Genomic DNA, 22,141 nt, shown 5'->3' on the forward strand with positions numbered 1-22,141 from the left:
CTTTTAGGGTGTTTTGCAGAAACAATGCCTAGCAATGAGCGGCACAAAGCAAAGCTTCAGGAACATTTCTATTACGTAGCGTAATTACCCAAATGATTGTGCACCATTTGACCGAGGAAATGGGTCCAAAAATAGCATGCACATTACAACTGGATACGAAACCAAGACCGCGTTCACGGCACTGGCAAGAGCCCACCGTCAGAGCTGTCAGACACAATGTCATCGCCATCACAACATGGCGACAGAGCTCGTTATTGCGAAGGTTGCTGTTGGCTCATTTTGTGCTCGACTATGATCCAGAGCGGTATTCCTGGCCAACAACTTTTGGAGGTACTGTCACTATCGCGAGATTTCAAGCGAATTGGCACTAACTGCTTCAGCGTAATCGGCTGCCAGCATATCTGTGCCAAGCTCGCTATTTTCGCTACATGCAAACGCTGTCGGCTACACACTTTGACATGTCCAGTGCGCAGTCTCCTGAGAGTGACAGCAATATCTCAAGCGATCGCTCTAGAATACTGCCCCCTGTGTGCTTGATATCTGTGGCCAATTAAGTGCAAATCGCGACGGTGATGCGCCGCTTTCATAACAAAAGCTCACTAAAAAAAAGAAATCCCATCTGTGAAGGTAATTTCTGCATGCCCCATTTCTTTTATTGCGAACGTGGGGAACATGCAGTGTTTTTCTTTTATGAATTGGCGGCATGCTACATTCAGGTGCACTTTCACTTTCTTACTTTGACTAAGCCTGCAAAAACTGGGTGCGTGTTAGATTCGGGGGAACGTTGTAATCGGGTAAATACGGTACCTACATTCATTACAACTCTCCCCTGTGCTTCCTGTTACACCACAGCGCAGCTTCGCGGCACTGCAAATAGACTTGAGCAAAATTTGCACCGAACTCCCACCCTCACTTTATTTACACTTCAATCGATGGTACAGGCGGCATGTGTAGGAAAAGTTATTTAGCAACTAAAGCACTCTAACTAGACGGCGTGACAGCACGCAGTCATGTGTACCTTCTCCTGGAAGTTGAAGACTGTCTCTGCAAGCTTTTGAACATACGGATCCAGTTTGTAGGATTCCCAGACCAGTCCAATGCCCTGTAACACAGAGAGCAGAAATTCAAAACGATGCAGCTTGGGCAGAGGCAAGCACACTGACAAATGGGGTCATGAATTCACCTCTCTCTGTTTCTTCCTCTATGATTCAAGAATTCACCTCCCTCTACTATCTTACTGAAGTTTTCTCTCCGGGATTATCATCAAATTATGCGCAATCTCTAACCAACACTGTGTGTCTTCCTGCTCCCTTCCACAATCATCAATTGCGGTCACCGAACTTTGCACCAGGTCGCTCACCTCGGCAATGAGGTTCTGCACTTCCCGCTTCTGGCCGGCGATCAGCAGGGTGATGGAGGGCCGTTCCTCCACCTGGGGGTTTTCACAGGGAAACGTCAAAAGTTGCCTTAGCTCACAAGGTAGGGTCGGCACACTGTGATAACACTAAAACGCTACAGTAGACATGAAAAGAATCTACGTGCAAGCTGGAAAACAGCAGCAAGAGGGCATTTACTTACTAGAGAAATTCCCATCTAATGAGAGAAAGGAAAGAAGGCAGCAGATAATAAGCAGCAGCAGCAACTGCAATGCATCACAAAGGCCCAATGCAGCTCAGTTCAAAATCAAATCAAATCGAGTAGCTTTATGTCCCATAGCAATACAAATGCTATGAGAGACTCCAAACCACGGGTGTTTTTGGATTACGCCCCCATCAGACTGTGGCTACCGCGACTGGGAATTGTACCTACGACCTCATGCTGAGTCATGCAGCTCAGTTAGTGTCTAGTAAGATTTCACAATCACCAGAAAACAACATGGCCTGAGAGCTCAACACTTAATAAAAAATAGCATAATGGAGAGAGCATCACTGCCTATTAAGCAAGAAAAGGTGTAAGGTAAGCAAATGCACAAACCAGGGGCGAGCTTTGCTGAAAAACGTTAAGCGGAAGGTAGCACTGCCTCTTGACTGAAGAGGCTCTTATTAACAGAAGTTATTGTGTATCAATAACAGTCCTCAGGCTAACTCAGCTAAAATTTTGTAACCAGTTGCTTCCAGTGCCAATTTATGGTGCTGGGTAGAAACTCAAGCAGTTGCCTATTGGCGAGAAGCACCACTTGGTCACCGCGTCAGCTTCCCTCAACGGGTACCACTTCCCAGCACACAGGAAAGCCAAGGTTTGAGTCAAGGCACACTTGCGAACGCGAGGGCAAGTTCAAGTTCTGCAATTTCATTTTGCTTTACCATTGAACATCCCCTTGCACTTGTCAGGGTATTTGAATCACCATTTATGCTATTGCGATGAGGTCAGTTTACATGTATATGTGTCTCATTCAGATTCTCCTGCCCGGTTCAACAGAGCTACCGAAATAAGCACTCAACATCAAAAAGACTGTACAGAAAGCACACTAAAGCCATACATGCACAAAGGCACAAGTAACGCACCTTCTCACAGGTGCGCTCGTAGGTGCGCACGCTCTCGATGAGGGAGATGGCAAATGGGTAGAGCTGGTTCGCCTGGTGAGCCTTGTTGACAATGGCGAGAGGGACGCGGAAGCCCATCCACTTGAGGTTGCGAACCTGCAGGGGGGGAGGGACGAGGGAGGGAAAGACAAAAGAGGTTATTTACGAGGGTTGTCAACTTGGCCTGATGGGAACAAAGGAGGTAAAGGGTACGTCACACTATGCAGGTCTTGCATTGGAAGCTCAAGAGTGTAAGTGTGATCTTTTTTTTTTTGACGTTCTGAACAAATCCAGCCTTTTTATTCGCCGTCTGCGGCAGACAGTGCTCCTTTCTGGCTTCTTCCAATTTGTCATCTGTCCACAGCCACCCACGCAAGAAATCATACCGATACTTCACTCAACGTTTTCCCTGTCACATAATATGTGTGGCTGTCTTAGGTATAACAAACGCTAGAAGTTGCTTCCCTGTGCTCAATATTACATGTTATCATACTTAACACTGTACACTTGTTACACAGTTAAACTTCAATATAACAATGTCAGTAAAATCGGCATTACTTGGTTATATCAAGGTTTAATTACACAGCTTCAATTATACTTTGTGTATACATTTGTACTGAGGGCATTACAGAAGGGAGTTATGTTATCCGCTTTTAAATTAATGTGTACAATATTGTTCATTGAACTTTTTACTTTGTTTTTGTACTCTTACTAATGAATGCAACCAGCTGCCTTGGCACCTGAACGTGGCCCAATAGTGACAGCGATAACAATGACCAGAACGACAACGATGACAAAAGCGCGGTGACTGCACACACTATGCATCTCGAACGACGATGGCACAATGATGGGATAACGATGATGAGAACAACAATAATCACAAATGACAACAATAACGACGACAGCACAAACGCAAGAGCCACGACAACTCCTACAATGTCCACAACAAGTGTGGCACCTCCAAGCCTGTCTAAGCTTAGGTTACGCATGCCATCACCAACAACAAAGTTTTTCAGTATTCTGAACCCCCTTCTCCTTCTGAATAAAAGGATTTCTTTTTCTAAAGAAGTTCCTTTCTTATAATCCTGGAGGACAAGTTGCCTCCCTCCCATGGCATCAACCAGGTGGACAGAAGCAGATGGACCATGGAGAAAGGAAACAAAATACGAGAAGCCCCAAGAACCTGCTTTTCTGAAGCCAGACGTGAAGCCACGATCACTTTGGTAGGCCACCTTCCTTCTTTTTTCCACCTTCGCTGTCACACCTTTTCCCACAGGCCTATCGACTTGCTTTGCCCTCCACCATACTACCGAGGTCAAACTTGCATTGTGATCAACTGTGGGCACTGCAGGAACCCACTTAAAAATGGTTATGCAAATGCCTGCTGCAAGTTGCTGGCGGTGCACGTAGATCCACTGATTCCTTCACTCTGCGCAAGTGAAGATGTGCGGGCTGAACAAAGTCCACGTCCGTTTGCCTCGCACAACTAGGCAATTGAGCATGAGCAACTAGGCAAAGAGACAAATGACTACCACTGCACTTTCTACAATGCAGTCAGGCTGGCCAGGCCCTGTCCTAGGCTTTGTTTCCTCCGTGGTGGACAAACACGCACACACTCACAGACGAAGACCGGCAGACAGAGATGGAAAACATGTCGCGTATAAAGGTCCCGCCACTCACCTCCTTTGCCAGGGTGATGATCTCGGGGAGGAAGTTGACCTTGAGGCGCAGAAGGTTGCCCGCGCGGGAGCGCTGGTTGTCTATGGCAAAGATGCGACCCGTGACGCCCAGCTGACGCTGCTGCACCAGCCGGGACCACTCGTCAAAGATGGGCTGCGTCGAGAGCTTGGCGCGGAAGCTGTCCGCGTCGCTCTTAAGCTTCTGCCCCTCAACGTGGTTCTCCCAGCCCTTGCCCAGCACGTCCTCCACACGTTTCATGTACACTGACAGCTGGCGATCAATCTGCACAATCATTGCACCGGGCAAAGTTGACACTTTAAGCATACGAGCACGACAGTGACAGTTTAGACATCAGCACCGTTCTGACATTGAAGTGTGCTTAGGAACTGGTGTGCTAAAACATGGCACTAGACAGCCATGTAATGACACGCACGAAGCACTTTAATTAATTTCTACCCATTCACAAGTTGGTAAGGCCACAGTAACACCACCTGCAGCTGTTTCCTGCAAACCATATTTTTGCATGCACCACAAATGGCCACATTCAGCCTTCAAACAGAGCTTCACAGCAGTGCACTCAACAATACAGGAACACTGCACCATGCTTCAACAGTGTACAGCACGGAAAGTGGCGATAGCTAAGCCCACAAAAAAAAGTTACCTACAGAGTCTGCTTTGTGAAGAGCTCCCAGCAACAGTGCACGGATGGTTTTATGAAGATTTGAATGTTCCACACAATGTTCATCCGAATGAATTGCTATTTCCTGTCGTGTGCATAAATCCATAGGCCGGCTTTCCCCACACACCCAGCTTGCCCTAACAAAGGTGGCCAAGCCTCTGCCAGGGGCTTTGTTGAAGCTGAGAGCCAAGTTTTGAAAGCTTCGACAAGACGAGGCACTGAGAGCAGCAGGGTTAGGTTAGGTCACGTGTGAGAAGAGCACTTGGACGCTTTGCACATATCTATTGGGTTGCAGCCATGTGAAGGTTATGTGCATAAAAAGTATGTTAGGCTAGTAGTAATTGCACGTTTGCAACACCGGCTTAATTCCGAGCGGCTCCCCAACCCACCTGTTTGGCCCAGATGATGGATCCGGCGACGGGGGGCAGGTCCCGTTCCTTGCTCATGAGGCACGCCTTGCTCTGGGTGTACTGCACCTTGAACTTTTCGTGCAGGGCCTCGATGTCGTCCTTGACGCGCTGCATGAGCTGCGTCTGGTACTCGCGGATGGCGCCCCGAATGTGTGGCCGCACAAACAGAGCGTTGAAGCGTGAGAAGATGCGGAACATCTCGTTGGCATTCTTGGCCGTGCCCAGCTGATCCCGCAGGCGGCCGGTGATTCGGGCTTCCACCCGGTCGATGCGCTCCTCGTACCTGGGTGAGGATATGCGAACAGTATATGTAAGCCGTCATACATTTGCCATTTGAGGTTAAGGATGCAAAACAATTGCAAAAACAAACAAACATAACAAAAAGAGCCTTAGAGAAAAGGTGAGATGCAGCAAAAAGATAGCTATAATCATCAAAACTATCACCTCTTGACGGCTGCATCCCAGGCTTCTGTTCCTTCCTTGGATATGTCCAGGCCATCAACTTCCTTAACGTTCTCATATGCCAAGTTCACCTCCTGAGTGGAGAAACATTTTCAATGTACTTGTGCCCACATGACATGAACATTTCCACTGAAGCAGGTAATACTGCCGTTTTTACTTTATTCTAGCCCACACTTAGCTTTTAGAAAAGCACAATCGACACTGAATTGCACATTAAATTATGGGGTTTTGCGTGCCACAACCACGATTTGATAATGAGGCACGCCGTAGTAGGGGACTCCAGAAATTTGGACCAGCCGGGGGTTCTCTAATGTGCACCTAAATCTAAGCGTATGGGTGTTTCCACATTTCGCCACCATCGAAACGCGGTCGCCGTGGCCGTGATTCGATCCTGTGACCTTGTGCTTAGCAGCCCAACACCATAGCCACTAAGCAACCACGGAGGGGTACTGAACTGCCCGTGAGATCGACTACCGGAACAATGCTCCACTAGCCGTGGTGTAACCTCACCGGCACGAATGTTTGCTACCCGTGAAATGTTTTCTCCACGCTGTGTTGCACTCGCATGCCATGAACACTGTGCGCAACCTCCGCATCTATCAAATACAGGCATGGCACTGACGTACATACTGCCGCATGCTCCCCACAAATAGCCTGTTGACAGGAACAGAGCATCTCACTTATAGCAGATTGCTACTTTTGCTGGGCTAGCTGGTTCATACTACTCGGGGTGGAAGAGACTCAACAAGTAAGGAAACGACCGGACAGGAAAGAACATCTCAATTTTGTGACGTTTTTGTTCTGCTAGTGCCCCAAATAGTTATCACTCTCGAAGTAGTGAGGATCGTACATGGAACAATCACTGCGACAGATGGGTGGACCTGAACACGTGACCAGCACACGGCTTAGAAAGCTAAATAACAGCAGATTTCCAATGCGTGTATGTTGGGCACTTTTCAATGTAGTGATTTTGCCATTGCCAGCACACGCGCGGGCCATAACAGGGCGGACAAGGTGTTGCAGTCGCCAACGACGTGGCGACACTAGTTTTCAAAAACGTGCTGCACACTCCAAAACAAAGAGCTCTTGCCATTTGGTACAATGAAACCTCAATATAACAAATGCGGATACAATCAAACCTTGTTTTAGTGAAGTCACATCCCACACGAAAATGTCTTCATTATTTTTGCTATTTCTTATTAAGAATATACAATACTTAGCCGATTCTAATGCGCCCCCAAATCTCATGTGCACCCAATTTTCACTGATGCCAAGAAAATAGGTGTGCACCTGAACGTAACGCACCCCGGATTTATCAAAGAAAAATAAAGCACGACCCCCAATTTCACAATGAGGAAACTCAAGACGTGCAGAATTTATCTTCGCTGAAGAAAGAAAAGAAACTTGCTTCTAAAATGAGCTTTCATAATAAAAGTGGCACGTCATTGCTCTTTGTACTTCGGTGGCCACAGATATCAAGCACAACATAAAGCCACAATAACCACCACAAGAACATGCTCTGTCACCATCTTGTAATGGCGATGACGCTGCGTCTGACAGCTGTTGCCAACAGCGTGAATGTAGCTCTGGTTTCGCATCCAATTAGCACGAGTGACTTGTGAACCCATTTTCTTAAACAAGAAAGAAAAAAATTTACATTCTAGGGTTTTACGTGCCAAAACCACAATATGAGTACGAGGCACACAAAGAAACATCAGCTGCGTGTTAGATTCAGGTAAATATGGTACTCTTTACATGTCGATATTGGCAAGAAACACTTTATATTTACTTTGTTATATCCAATAATTTGTTTTATCCATCTGGTTTATTACAGGTTCAATTGCGCAAGAAATTATAGGATATGACAAAGTAATTCTACAACGTGGTTGGCCATGCTTCATTTCAATGAACATTCTACTGCCATAACAAAACCAAAAGGCAAGATCTAAGAAAATACAGCCAAATTCTGTTATTTTGACCCTGGTGGGACTGATGAAATTGAGCAAATTATCCACGTGGTCAAGTTACATAGGATGCAGAAAAAACACTAAACACACAAAAACACATCGCTCATTCACTTGGCAGTACCTGATCGATTTTAACATTCCCCGAATACAAAGTGCGCCCACCTTCTACGTATCCAAAGCCGTAAAATGGTGTAAAAATGTCGCTGAAGCTCCTAAATAAGATATAAATCTAACACACATCTGATTTCTTAGCAAGAAAAATGGGTAGAGGTCTGATATGTGTTGCACCATGGCATGGTGGTTTTCTGAAGCCAGCCTTGCTACGCAGTTCTTTTTAATGTCGACTTTTAAACTCCAGTGGCCCACAGTCGGCAAGCAAATATACTAATCCCTTGTGATGGCCAGTAGCGTACTAACAACCATGCCGAGGGCACCTTCACATTTCTACACTGCTCACGTGTCGACAACCATGCGCTGATCGGAGTATCATGCTTCCGTCTCCTTTGCAAGACCTAATCACGATTCCTTTTTTGGCCAATATCAGCATGCATACTTTTAACGAATATCGGATATAACGAAAGTATTTTCGCATTGAGCACAACTTCATTCCAATTTGGTTTGAGTGTACGCTCAAGCTCCAGCCTCTCACCTCAATAGCGCTGCTGTCGGCCGAGTCGAGCACAGCAGCCTCTGGCAGCTCTGGCTGGTCGGTGTCGGGCGTGGTGGTGGCGCTGCTCTGAACCGTGCGCGGCGCGGCAACGGGTCGCAGCACGCGCACAATGACTGTGCGCAACTGCTCATGCTGGCGGCGGAACCTGTTCCAACGGAGAACAGCATTCCAGCAATCAGTGCAGCAAAAATTTCCCCTTAAAGGACGGGGCTAAAGTAGCGTCTCAAGTCATTTGTAAGCTGCTCCCAGATAACTGGTAGACGCAGTGCGTCACTGCCTAGAAGACAAGCATCCCCTGATACATCTTCAACACAATGACTTTTCTTGCTCCGGTCAAACACTGCACGGAGAAGAGGTAAACCAGGAAACTCATACAATTTCGTCCTTTAAACGATCATGGTGCAAAAAAAAAAAAAGAAAAAGAAAGAAAACTACACGTCTTCATATCCCATGGTTTTGGTGACATTTTTTCAGATAATTCTTTTTCTGGCTTCTCTTTATCATCCACCAACTATGCAGCATCCCTCTATGGAAACTTTCAGGAAATCTGTCTTCACAAACATTCAGGCTAAAGAAAGTTCCATGAGCACTATGGGAACCAAACAAGGGTTCTTGAACCATTAAGTTATTCTAGAAAATTTACCAAGGGCTATCGCAAAGAAAGCTCTAGGAAACATATGCATTCTCATGAGGAGCAGCGGTTATGGAAAATAAAATATGATACTCAAAGTAGGAATACCGAATCAATGAAAATGCAATCAAGCAATCGGTAGTTTTTGACACAACATAAAGCAGGTTACAGTCAAGGGACATGACTAGCGAACGTGATGTTTACTCTTGGGTGAAATCCCAAGTGCATCCACTTTGCGTATCCTGTCAAAAAGCGCTTCTTTATTTTATTGCCTGAGTAATCAAACGGTCCAAATTAGCCCACTACAGGTTTCTATGGAACGACCTGACCCTATAGGTACCAGCAAGAAATCCAGAGCATCCAGAAAATGACACTTTTTCAGTGCACGTCTGAATAGCAAATATTTTGCAGATTTGAAATTATATGACATGGGGGGGAGGAAACTCCAACTTGCCTCAGAAATACACAAATGTAAAACCAGATGGCACTGGAAAAACCTTCCATCCATCTCTTGTGTCCACTGCCACACTGTATCAAAACTCTCGTGAAATGTTGCGCAATCCAACCTCTAATATGCTATACCAACACACCCAGTCGTCAACCTTGGCAAGTATCAAAACTATTGTCATAGTCGGTGAAATCAGAGTCGCTCATATGTGTGTGTAGCACTGAAAATAATGCCTCCACTCTGAATCCTTTCATGTAGAAGCAAATCATCTACGGAGCTTGACAACTCAATCAAATGAAGGCCACGCTTTCGTGGCGGGTCCAGCAACAAGCGATTGGTGGCCGCCATTTTTAATATCTCTACCTGACGAACGTAGGCAGAGTCTGTAGGCACGCATGCACGTATAAAACAAGCAGTAGACCATAGGCACCGACTACGGGCTGGCTGTGGGGCCTGAGCCCCTTCTGAAGTTTTCCAGAAGGAGCAGAGACCCCCCCCCCCTCCAGTGATGCCGATCCCCCCCCCCCCCCCCGAAGTGCCATTACCAGAGTTCTGTTAGCCGCATCATTTGAAGTTTCTTTTAAGCGGCCTCTATCTTTTCACTTAAAATTTTATTGTTGCCAAAAGATTACTGCATCACTGTTGGCATGGACATGTATGGCTTTTAATTCATACTATTGAATTATTTCTGCAAATCCTGACAACAGGAGGACAAGTGCATTACAAGCACCAGTGGTGGCTACCTCATCTGTATTATTTCACTTCAACATACTTCTTTTAATTTCCACTGTGAACACCATGCACAGACAATATATTTAAATATACACACAGTACAAAGCTTATTACATTTTTTAAAGTGAAGGAGGTAGCCAACTAATAATTATTTCTAATGGCATGGACAGCTTATGCCTAGAGGATGAATATGTTGCTGTAAGTTCACCTCGCTTCAAATTGCTTTGCATGCTTTTTTTTGCCCTTGAAAAAAACTTGCAGACTTCAGTGACTTCTTCGGCAAAGTCTTTTATCAATGGCATGTGAAATGAATGTGCATAATATGTCTCATTATTGCTTCTCTTTACACTAGGAAACGCTAAAACAACTCATGCAAAAAAAACTCTTCAAATAATTTAGAACATTTATTAGGGATGGAATTAAACATTGCCACTTGCATGCAGAGGTCATGAACATCTCTAATTCACTCGGTAACCGAAATGAGGCCAAGTAGGATTTACTCGAAATCGGAATCAACAGCAGTCCTGCACAGCCGTGCTTACACACGAACTCGCAGCAAAAAAAAAAAGAAAAATAGAGGCTGCAGTTTCGCCGGAAAGGTGAAGCATAATAAGCGACAGGGAAGCATAAGACAATTACACGAAGGAAGGTTCTTACCGCATAAATTTGCGCAAGGGCCGCATGCGTGTAAGGGCCACCGACACGCAGCACATTTTACTTATTCTGCCAACAAAGATACAGACATCACGTCCACACAGTTACTGCGCACGTTACTCAGCATGGCCCAAATTTTCACTTTCAACCTCACGTGCATGCTGTTGAGGAACGCAAGTCGCCGCAAAATTTCCCGAGGCACGCCTGCATCTCGGCAATGACTGTCAGAATGACCCCATTGCATTGGTGCTCGTACAGCTAGCGGCGATGAGCACTACAATTACGACGCTGACAAAGCAACGCGAACTAATATCTTTGACGGGAAGATAAGCAATAAAAGAAAGCACGCACTTGCGCATCTGCTCCATGCGGGCCTGCAGGCGCTTGTGGGCGGGCGTCACGCGCCACACAGTCTTGATGTGCTCGTCGCGCTTCTTCTTGACGATGTCACGCAGCAGGGACTGCAGCTTGTCGTACTCCTCGTCCCATGCGTTGAACACCTCCAGGCAGGCGCTCATCACTGACTCGAAGTGGTCGAAAGGTGCGTGCATCAGCCGTCGCGTGCCCAGCACCTTGAACGGCAAAAAGAAAGTCAGCGTGTGTTTCGCCGTCGGGCAGGTTTGGGAGACGCAGCCCTCGAACGTGTTGGGCCACGAGACGAACCCCAATCACCTACAGACTGTATTTCCACATGTATAACCGAGCCCCGTGTATAAACCACATACACAATATGAAAAAAAAAAAAAAATTAATGTGCGTGTGATGTGTGCAAATAGCGGCCTAAAATAGGAAAATCTTTACGTAAGCAAGTCAGTACCACTTGTGGTTATACTCATTCATCATCTTCATTCACTTTCATTTTTGCTTTCCACATAAGTTTTGCAGGTTTGTGGCAACTTAGAGAGGATTCGAAATTACCAACCGGTTATATGGACACGCTCGATTACTGTACTTACATGAAAATAATGTGCAATCTTTTTCAGAGAAAATGGGTTAGAAAATTGAATCTGCATTACGAAGACAAAACTACAGCGTTTTTGGATAATCTGGGACCTGCCAGATAATTCAATCAATTTAATAGATCCTTTAAGGTTCGAATTAATGGAAGTCGACTGTATGTGAATTGTGCCTCTAGTTGGGGCTACACAGCAATGACAATTATGCTTCTACAGGCGGCTTCATGACAATAAAATGTGCATTGCCATGAAGCAGATTTGAAGGCAATATATTTTCAAGCAACGCAATTGCCTCCATGTAACACCCGGATCTGGACTGACCGCATTTTCACCTATCCACATAATCTAAACATATAACTTTCTCTTAGTCAAGTTTTGATGCTGCTTATAAACGAGAAAATATGGTGATTAAAAGCAACACTGACAACAACATCTGAAGACCCTCTTCATAACCAGTGCTGTCCAACCAATATTAGCACCGATCACGGTTTAAATGAACACGCAGTGCCAGCTGCACATGCTGGGGCTTGTTTCCTGCACATGTTTTCATCACGAGCACCACGTCTATGTTTTCCATGCTAATTAACTGTGTTTGTATGCGCTGTTTGCAAAAAATTATCACATCACGATTAGTTTGGGCAGACTGCTTCACAGGAAAGCTAGCTTTACAATTATTAATAGACAAGCAATGGGAAAACTGCATCTCATGAGTCGGGTGTGGCCATCTACGTGTCAACGTACAGCATCCGTCGCACTAAACACGACAGGAGCGCAAGACGGAAGCACAAACACAAGAGAACTCCTTTGATCCAAGTTAACAGAGTACTGTGCATGGCACAAAACAGATTCTTCACCTTAAGCATCTGGGACATGAGGTCTCGTGAGATGGCCTCAACGAGACGCAGCGCCCTCTGGATCGGGTACTTGGTAGAGCGGATCTTGCGCAGGTGCGAGAAGATGCCATGCAGCGCAAGCCGTATGCGGTCAAGGTCGGTGGCTGCCAGAAGGTCATTGAGGGGGAAGTCCTTCATGAGGGGGTTGTAGTCGTTGACGGTGGCCAGTGCCTGCTTGAGGCCCGTGTCCGTGTCGAAGCTGACCGTGGCATGGAAACGCTTGCCCTTCTTCAGCAGGTCCAGGGTGAGGGCCACCTCAAGGCTCTCGCGCTTCTCCTGGATGCGCAGCAGGGCCCGCTCCAGGTTGAGCCAGAAGCTGATCTCCTGCAGGGCTGTGCCGGACGACGGGTCCCTGTCCAGCTTGGTCACCTGTTTCATGATTGGGAAAAGATGCATCATAAAGAGCAACACAACAGGCATGATGGGGTTTCTAAAATGAACACTCGCGAACTGAAAGAAGGAGAGAGAACACAAATGCACCAGTAGCACAAGGCAAAAGCAGTAAGGAACACATTTTATCCAAAGTGAGACCACAGATGGCAAAACAGGCTGGGTCAGTAGGTACCATATTCACTCGAATGTAGCGTGACTGCGATTGCAATGCGAGGGTCTGCTTTCCTGTCATGAGGGGGAAATAAAATAAAAAATTAAGAATATATACATAAAGGAAAACGCGAATGTAACATGAGATGAACGGAAGAATAAACGGTACCTTTATTACAGAAATCACAATTAAGAAACAAGTTCTCTTTACTTATCGTCATCGTTCGAGATGGAGACAACATTCCTTGGGCGATCCCTTTCGGAGATGGCTTCACATTTGTGAAATTTTTCATGACTCGGCAACGAAAGAATCTCCAACAAGTGTTTTTGGTGCTGTGACAAGCTCGTTATAAGTGCCAAATACACTATCTGCTGTATACTTCGAGGGGTTCGGTGCCGGGATGAGCTGAGTCTCGCGAAAGCGAAACTATCTCCATAAGTGATCACACGCGGTCACGTCATCTTCGAGCATGTTTGAAATTGAGTACTTCTTAAGAGGCCACACAATCATTTATTTTGGAGACCGTAGCAGGCCACTACAAGGTTCACAGAGCGCAGCCCTTCCGAACGGCCTCGCATTTAAAGAGGGCCTCGCGCTGGTCCTGCCATCCATGAATCGTTGACGTCCTGCTGCCGAGCCACGGTTGAGTTTCCCTCTTTCTCAGCCAATGAAATTACTCGTCTCTCAAAGTGGGCATCATACTGAATGCGCTACGTCACCATAACGTCACGAATAAGCAGAGTTGAAGTGCAAAAGACAGTGGGTACTGCAGCAGCGTAACCATAACGCCCGTCACAAGTACAGCAAAAATGGCGTCGATTGTAGTGAAAAAATTCCCCGATGATTACGATCCTTCCTAATGAGAAATTTGAGCACAGCTCCATACGAGTTTTCATTTCGTGATATATTGGCTGGCGCGGACAATCTGTCTAATGCGGCACGACTGCTTCACTAATCTGAAGACCACAAGAGCCAGCGCATGGGTGACGCTTGGGTGACGCTTCGGTGACGCTTGGGTGTAATTTACCGCAGCAGCTGCCGATAGACCTCCCAGACGACACGCACTACTCTGTTGCCATTTCATAGCCATCGTTGCTACAATACGCTTTTCTTCTCACTTTCAACATACCCTCATCCGCTTTTCATCTCATGGTTATGGTGCGCCCTCCTCTCCAGTTTCCTCCTTGCATCTTTCATTTCCCACTGTGCTACGCATTCGCTGCGCTCTAAAAACAAGTTGACTTCGGTAGACTTGTCTATGAAGTGCATTGAGACGTAAAGGTACGGGTTGCCAAACATAACTTTAAAGCCTGCAGAATTAGGATATTTGTTTTAAAATTCGAATTTTGCCATTATTCGATTGTAACACGAGGGTTGAGTGCAAGCAAAAGAAAAAACGAAAAAAAAAACTCGCATTACAATAAAGTAAATACGGTATGTACCACGTTGCGAAGCAAAGATGCTTAAGCATGAACATGCCACAACAGATAGCCATAATCTGGCCAGAATTTCATGCTAATCCAATTTTCATTACGCACAACACAAATGGGGGCACTCTCAGCTAATGAAGCAAATGGCTGTTCACATGTATTCTCTTTCACTAGACTTTCTTTGTCTTTTTCTTTTTCCCGAAGCAACTTTTAGAACTTTTTCTATAACCTCTGCATGTACGCATTTCAGCTTTATGTCGTTCATGTTTTATTAAAGGTTACCGCAATTTGCACTGAGAGTCTTGCTTCCAGGGCGGAAAGCAACCAACCCCTATGCACACAACCTACACTGACGCAATTTAGCCCCCTACAACAGGGACATGCACACACACGCACCTTCTGGATCTCTCGTATCCAGCGGTTGACTCCATTCTGTAACTGGTTGAGGAAGCTAGAGTCCTCAGTGCGATCCCCAAAGTCGGCAGCCGTGGCCCGGCGCCCCTCCTCGGCACAGCGTTTGATGGTGGATGCGACCAGTGGGTGCACAGTCAGCGTGATCTCTGGAATGTCAATGTTTTGTTGTAGGTGCAGCAGGCCCATCTCCAGCTCTGCTATCTTCTTCTCCACGGTGGGGGCCATCTTGTCTCCATCCCTGTTTCAAAAAACACATAGGAGTGCCCAATAAGCCCATTCGAACACTAAATTCTCTGCACCGCACAAAATGCTACGCAATGCTTTGCTTCCTCTTGAACTTTTTATGCATCGTTCTCTAAGTGCCACATCAGGCATGCCAGATTGTTGACAAACACGGCAGATGCCAGAGCATTGCTAACAAAAAGCATGGAATGAGTTCTGTGTCCCTTTAGCTTTAGTTACAAGTTTGCAGATGAGCCCAGACAAAAGGGGGAAAAAAGGGAAGACAAGTAGTTAGCAGGTTTAATGTTTGACCCTTCCACAGTATGTTACAAGGGCTGCCGTAGTGGAAGCTCAGGATCACTCGCGACTACCTAGAGCTCCAAAAGCACAGTTTACATGCACCTCTTTCATTCCACTTGCATCGGAATGTAGCCACCAGGGCCAGGTATCAAACCCTCAACCTCGTGCTCTGCAGCAAAATGTCCTAGCCATTGAAGCAGCAGTGACCAACGAGCCCAGACAAGGCAAGATACAACCACATGAACCGGCACATTAAACCCATGAGTGAAAGGTCCCAATGTTTCAGGAATACCTCCTATACTGAGTCTAGCTTATGGAAGTACTAGGGAATCGGTATTAAATCCAGAATCATTTTCATCAAACTAGGCCACACCCAACTCCAATCCCAGGCCACCTATTGACAACCACCTGACGAATGCCAGGCTGCTCACCTTTCAGCTCGTCCGGTCTCTTTGACGTAAGACTTGAAGTAAGGTGCCACCGCACTGCTTACGTACGAGTGGAGTGTCTCATAAGGTGAGGCATCGTTCAGGTTCATCACCCGCAGCTGGGCGGCAACCTTCTTGTCGGCCTCAATGACCGCATACTTCTTGATGATTACCAAGCTGGAAAGAGGCGGAGAGAATCGGGAATTCATTTACAGGTGGGAACTTTCAGAATGAGGCAAAATTTACAAAGGATGATGATGTGCGGCGTTTAATGGCACAAGGACCTGATATGACAACTTTACAAAGGCCAATCACAATCAAATCTGTGCCCCATGACCTTGAAAACAGATTATCTCTACCTAGTTTACTCACGTGTTGATTTTCAGTGTCTTTGAACGCTATTCGATTTAGCCAAATGTCAGGCATAGGAGAATTCATAATGCACAGCTGCAGCATACATTCACAGAAGTTGTGGCTGCTTAGTGGCAGCCCTTTTGCAATTTGCTTTTAAGTCAACCTAGACATAAATGACGTGCAGTTCTGTAGAGGTATGTTTAGCACTTTCGTAAGAGAAAACAATGCACTCAGTCACGCAGCATAACGAACAGATTTTTGTACTTCAAGTTGCAAACTGTACTTTCTGTTGCACTTTTTTAGAAATCACATTTGTTTTTTGCATGAATATTTCTCTGCAGGAATGGCTATTCATATTTTACTATAAATGTTTAATATTTGAGTCCTACAAAAAGAAATAACATAGAGTGAAATGTTGTAAGAAGATTTACAAAATGATTCGGTCACTGATTCTTCCTTCAGCTAAATAAAGCATATCCAACAAAAAGTTTGAGATCTACTTTCTGTGAAAACTTGAACAAGAACTGCAATCAGCAATTTCATTTTTACCAACATAGTGACTGCAATTGGCAGCTCTGACATCTCGTGCAATGAACATAAGATTATTTTGCATTTTATGTAACCTGCTACTGGCAATTGGCATTCTCTGATGCTTATACTACTGCAAGCAGGAAAAGGTAAGCACAAGGAGCTCATGAAGTGAGGCATTATTTGTAAGTATACTGGTCCAAGAAGTCATATCTCAAGCAATTCCTAAGTCCACAGAAATAGTGTGTTAACCTCTACTCACCTGTTGATCTTAGGGTTTGTGAAGTGAACTTCACTGGATATAGTGTAGGTGACTGTCTCTTCCTCGACGTCCCCGCCACCCTCGCCCACGAGCTCCTCATCTGAGAACGAAAGCAAGTCTGGCTATAAAATCATGTATCTTCTGTCCACTCCTGTAACAAGCAAGCTCCTTTTTCTCGTTAAAGGAGTACTGATGCAACATTTGCGACATCTCTTTCTTTCGTTCTTGCACTAAGTAATGTTTTGGACCTCAAAACCCTAGAAAAAGTACTGGCAAGTCACGAAGCACCTTAAATAATTTATTAGCTAAACGAGTTTCGGCTTCGCTTCCCAGACGGTTTGTATGTGTAGTGATGTAGAAGGTGGTCATTAGGGAGCAGGACCACAGCAACATTTTGGCACTCACACGATGGTCTGTTATGTTGCTCAATAAAGCTTGTTGTGGACTTAGTTGGTTCACACTGCTAAGGAAAAAGATCCAGCACAAAACAGACACGGAAGAGCGGGTAGAGACATGGACTAGCACTAGTCTGTGTGTCTCCCCTCTTTCTCCCCTCCACCCACATTACCTTCTTCCCAAGTGTTACGCTGCTACATAGAGCCTTGCAATGAGCAGCAGCATAGCAGATGAGCGAACGAGCTAGAGCGAATGCTAAGATTTCCTGCTCCCACGTGACCCCCTTGTCCATGCCAACACATACACTCCTCTCAGTAAACAACACCATAACTGGTATGTAGAAAAGCTAGTAAATTATTTTAAGTTGCTCCGAGGATTTCCAGCACATTTTCTAGATTCCGAGGTCAAGGACCTCCATCTAACAAGAAAGAAAATGAAGTCGAAAATCCCACATGAGTACTTCTTTAATGTGCCACAGCACAGATCCAAAAAGTACCAAGGCACAATAGCTCTTATGACAGGAGCTGTATCAGGTACTGTCGCAAGCAATTTCCAGCAGCGTGTGTCGACTCCTCCTCACACAACCTCCTCCTCGAGTGCTCTCTCCTCACTACAAGGCAGAAGGCTACCCAAGAGCGGACGGGGGGCAACATCTCTGGTAGTCCAGCTGCTTTGAGATACTAGATCAATCAATCAATCAATCAATCAATCAATCAATCAATAATAGACAGATCTTAAAGCACACTCGCACACTCACAAAAAGAGAACCGAAAGAAAGGCAGCGCTTTTTCCATTCTCTTCGTATGTTTTGCTGGTGCCCCTTCAAGAGCCGTCCATTATGAACACATAAACCAACTAGCCCAACCTGCCATCTTGTTGCAATCAATATTTTTCTGGTCAAACCATGGACACCTAATGAAAATGACCATTTCAATTGTACAACCATACGAGAGCACAGTCATTATCAGGCTTGTGAAAGCTGCCAAGCCTTCATTTTCTTTTTTCCAGTACCGCTTATCCTGAGAAAGCCATAGAAATTTCGTGGTCAAGTTTAATGACCCAAAGCCACATGCCGGCTTTATGAGACTCCGTAAAAAAGTTAAGGGGTTTTACGTGCCAAAACCACTTTCTGATTATGAGGCACGCCGTAATGGGGTAGGAGACTCTGGAAACTTCGACCACCTGGGGTTCTTTAACGTGCACCTAATTCTAAGTACACGGGTGTTTTCGCATTGCGCCCCCATCGAAATGCGGCCGCCGTGGCCGGGATTCGATACCTCGTGCTTAGCAGCCCAACACCATAGCCACTAAGCAATCACGGCAGGTATGAGACTCCATAGTCGAGAGGAGGCTCTGGATTGACTTCTGCAACCTGGGTTTCTTTAAATGGACATTATAAAAAGAGGGACACCATATCAGCTTATATCGATAAAGTATTGATTCAAAATTCCATTTCTGTTTATTTCAACGTAACAGGTTGATTAACAGATGAGAAAATGAAGGTCAGGCTTCCGATTTCTGAACTTCTAGCTATAACCTCAGTGCTGGTTGGTCAGCGTGGCCGTGCAGATTTCAGAGTATCTTCTCGTAATTTGGCTGTGCTGGCTCAGTGAAACTTTCCAAAACTTGGCACGACCAGTTCTTGGCTCCTTTAGAACACAATGCAGTCCATTTTTACCAATAAAGAAATAATTAAAATCCACTATGTCATGGTGGGCTGGTGCAGGAACTAAAAGGACAATGTCGCCACCGGCCATTTGTTTGTCATTTTTGGCTTGCCAAGCATCGCAGTAAGAGTGATGTCTTTGGTGTTTTGGAAGTGTAATTTGCTAATACAGGTTGAATTATTTCTCTGCTTATTGCCCCTTTAATGTATACCGGCAGAACTGTAAACAAGCGTTTTTGCATTCCACCCCCATAGCTGCTCCAGCTGGGAATCAAACTTTTGACTTTTTGTTTAGCAGGGGTATGTACAGCCATTAAAACGGGTAGCAAGCCATCGACTCACATAGGGGCACAGAAACATAAAAAATTAAAAAATATATAGCACTGCAGTCTTTCAAAGATTGTTAGGAGTTATGGGCGACACCCGCCCATGGTTCACTTCCCGGTCACGGTGGCCGCATCTCGATGGAAGCGAAATGCGAAAACACCTGTGTAGTTAGATTTAGGTCCATGTTAAAGAACTCCAAATGGTCCAAATTTCCGGAGTCCCCCACTACAGCATGACTTATGATCAGATCGCTGTTTTGGTACGTAAAACCAAAAAATGTAATTTTGCAATGATTTGCATGGCTTCACTGAAAAGTTTCCTTGATGCTATACATCCTCCGTTTTTCACAAAACTTTTGTTAGAGCACCAAAGTGCCTGAACCTTTGCAACCAGTTCATTTTAGCATGTAGTTTGGTAAATAAGTGAATCATGAACATTTAGATAAGACGTATCACTAAAACTAGTACAAGATACTATGGGCCCTAACTGCCCCCGCGAGAATTTATTTAATTTCTCAACAAGTCCTTGTTGTAGCCTTAGTATTCTTAAATCATTGCCAAATTACAGCTGCAGATAATTTCATTTCAAAGGGACCCTCAAATGATTTTTACAACTTGGTATTAACGTATTGAGTCGCTAGGGTTGGCCCTTCTGATCATTAAGTGACGCATTTTAGCGTTCTGCGTAAAGCGTGTAATTTATTATAAGGTTTTAAATATGTATATCGCTGCCGTTTCAGCCATGCCTGACCAAGTGACGCCAGGCGACCATACGATGCCAGTAGGGCAAGCTATCTGATTGGCTGGCCAGGGCGCATCATCAATAATTTTTCGAACTTTATAGTGAACCAGTGTTGTTCATAATAGTCGGAATATTATTTCATTTGTTTCTATAAAAAAGAAAGTAACCGAAAGAGAATGCACAAGGACAATTTATCACTACACTCAAGCACTTCTGGCACACAGCAAGTGTCGTCTGCTTGTTTTACAACGTGCTCCATGTTGATGTGAACTGCGCATTCTGTGTTGGTCTCAATCTGTCTTTTTGCGAGCACCATGGTTTGCCCTTGCGCTGAAGGCTGCAAATGTAGCGATCTGCCACATGTCAAGCTGCAACATTGTGTCCCTTTGCAAGGCAAACATGCGAGCAGAGTGGCTGCAGCACTCGTCAGTATCCGATCGGCACCAGCATCTAAGCGTATGCGGCTGTCACTTCACGCCGAATGATTACCACGTATATACCCCAATAGTGTTTCGCGTGTCCGGTATTCGGGTAAACGCAAGCATCAGCAGTCTGGGCCCAGGGCGTTTTACCACATGGGCAGAGGCGCAAATGTAAACAGCCTGCATGGTGCAGCCACCTGGTGGCTCAGAGCTCAACCAAACAGAACTAATACAGTAGTAACCAAGTGCATGCTACTTTGCTTCTGGTTTAAATTTTTGGCAGGAGCATAATTGTGAATACATTGTTTTTCTAAATATTTAAACTGTTTTACACTTGGTTACAGCAATATTAGCTCAGTTTGGCTGGTTAAGCTCTGTGACACCAGGTGGCTGCACTGTGCAGACAGATCAGGCTGCTCACGTATGTCTACGCTAAAGCTCCTTCACAGCAATAGAAGTATGGAGGGGCTTAAATTTAAGCCTCCACCCATCCATCAAAACACCCAGCTTGCCTGTGGTTACCGGAATATCAGACACGCTAGGCGCTGCGACAGAATGCTCGCAACGCACACTGCTTCGATAGCTCTTGCTTGGAATGAACTTCCAAGTGGCTGGCGGAAAGGTTGGAGAGGCCTCGCGCACTGGCTCCAAGACAACCGGAAGTAGACGACATCACGTCCTATCATGATGCAGAGCTAGTGAAGGTGAAGCTTATCCCCGATCACTCGGCGAACAAGTTGAGGAGAAAAAGCACGGCTATGGAGGAGAGTAACTTGTCATTGTCCGTAGCTCTCTTAGACATACAAATTGCGGTGCAAATGTTTTACTGTAGCTGCACCTTACGCATCTACAAAATTTGTCCAAACCATTTCAGGGACCCTTTAACATTAATGTGAGAGGACACAGGAACGTTCAAAGTGCAAAGAGTCAAAAATTCACATTATTATTGCTGTACTGTCCTAGCCACCATACTGGCATTGCACATAAGCACTAGCATCAGATTAGCCTCTAGACATGTCACTGTGAAGCTCTACCTAGCGAGCTGTGTGAAGACTTGGCCTTCATTAAGATTCAGTGCATTCGTAATTTGCTAACTGCCAATTTCGATACTAGTAACAGTTTATTTAACATGCTGAATAAAAGAATGAAGTTATTGACGCATACTATAACTTGCTGTCAACGAATGCAACAAACTGAGAAGTCTTAAGTAGAACTTCTTAAATTGCCACACAAGCACACGCAAGTGCCAGTACTGAGACTTTAAAGTCAACATTTATTAGAGCCTTCGAATGCATAGACTGCATTTCATACAATGTGCTGTGTATTGTAATGCATGTCCAGCTGCATTACAATGCAGCGTGGACAATGGATCGGCTGAAATGCAGAGGAGCCACATTGATCAT

At 45.3% G+C, this 22,141-nt stretch overlaps 1 protein-coding gene across 2 annotated transcripts in view; it reads right to left on the minus strand.

Annotated features, from left to right (window-relative positions):
• The window catches only part of Dhc64C (dynein heavy chain, cytoplasmic), a 114,061-nt gene that overhangs the window by 90,850 nt on the left and 1,070 nt on the right, over window positions 1–22,141 (minus strand). For both annotated transcript variants that reach the window (XM_050181170.3, XM_050181169.3), the window contains exons 2-13: window positions 17,187–17,286; window positions 16,046–16,219; window positions 15,075–15,330; window positions 12,666–13,073; window positions 11,207–11,427; window positions 8,370–8,535; window positions 5,736–5,827; window positions 5,271–5,574; window positions 4,203–4,484; window positions 2,505–2,639; window positions 1,361–1,432; window positions 1,019–1,102 (exon numbers count right to left, since the gene is read on the minus strand). In XM_050181170.3, coding sequence (XP_050037127.2) covers window positions 1,019–1,102; window positions 1,361–1,432; window positions 2,505–2,639; window positions 4,203–4,484; window positions 5,271–5,574; window positions 5,736–5,827; window positions 8,370–8,535; window positions 11,207–11,427; window positions 12,666–13,073; window positions 15,075–15,330; window positions 16,046–16,219; window positions 17,187–17,286 — 2,294 coding nt within the window. The remainder of the gene's footprint in view (window positions 1–1,018; window positions 1,103–1,360; window positions 1,433–2,504; window positions 2,640–4,202; window positions 4,485–5,270; window positions 5,575–5,735; window positions 5,828–8,369; window positions 8,536–11,206; window positions 11,428–12,665; window positions 13,074–15,074; window positions 15,331–16,045; window positions 16,220–17,186; window positions 17,287–22,141) is intronic.

This window comes from Dermacentor andersoni, chromosome 7 (genome assembly GCF_023375885.2).
Source record: "Dermacentor andersoni chromosome 7, qqDerAnde1_hic_scaffold, whole genome shotgun sequence".
NCBI lineage: Eukaryota > Metazoa > Arthropoda > Arachnida > Ixodida > Ixodidae > Dermacentor > Dermacentor andersoni.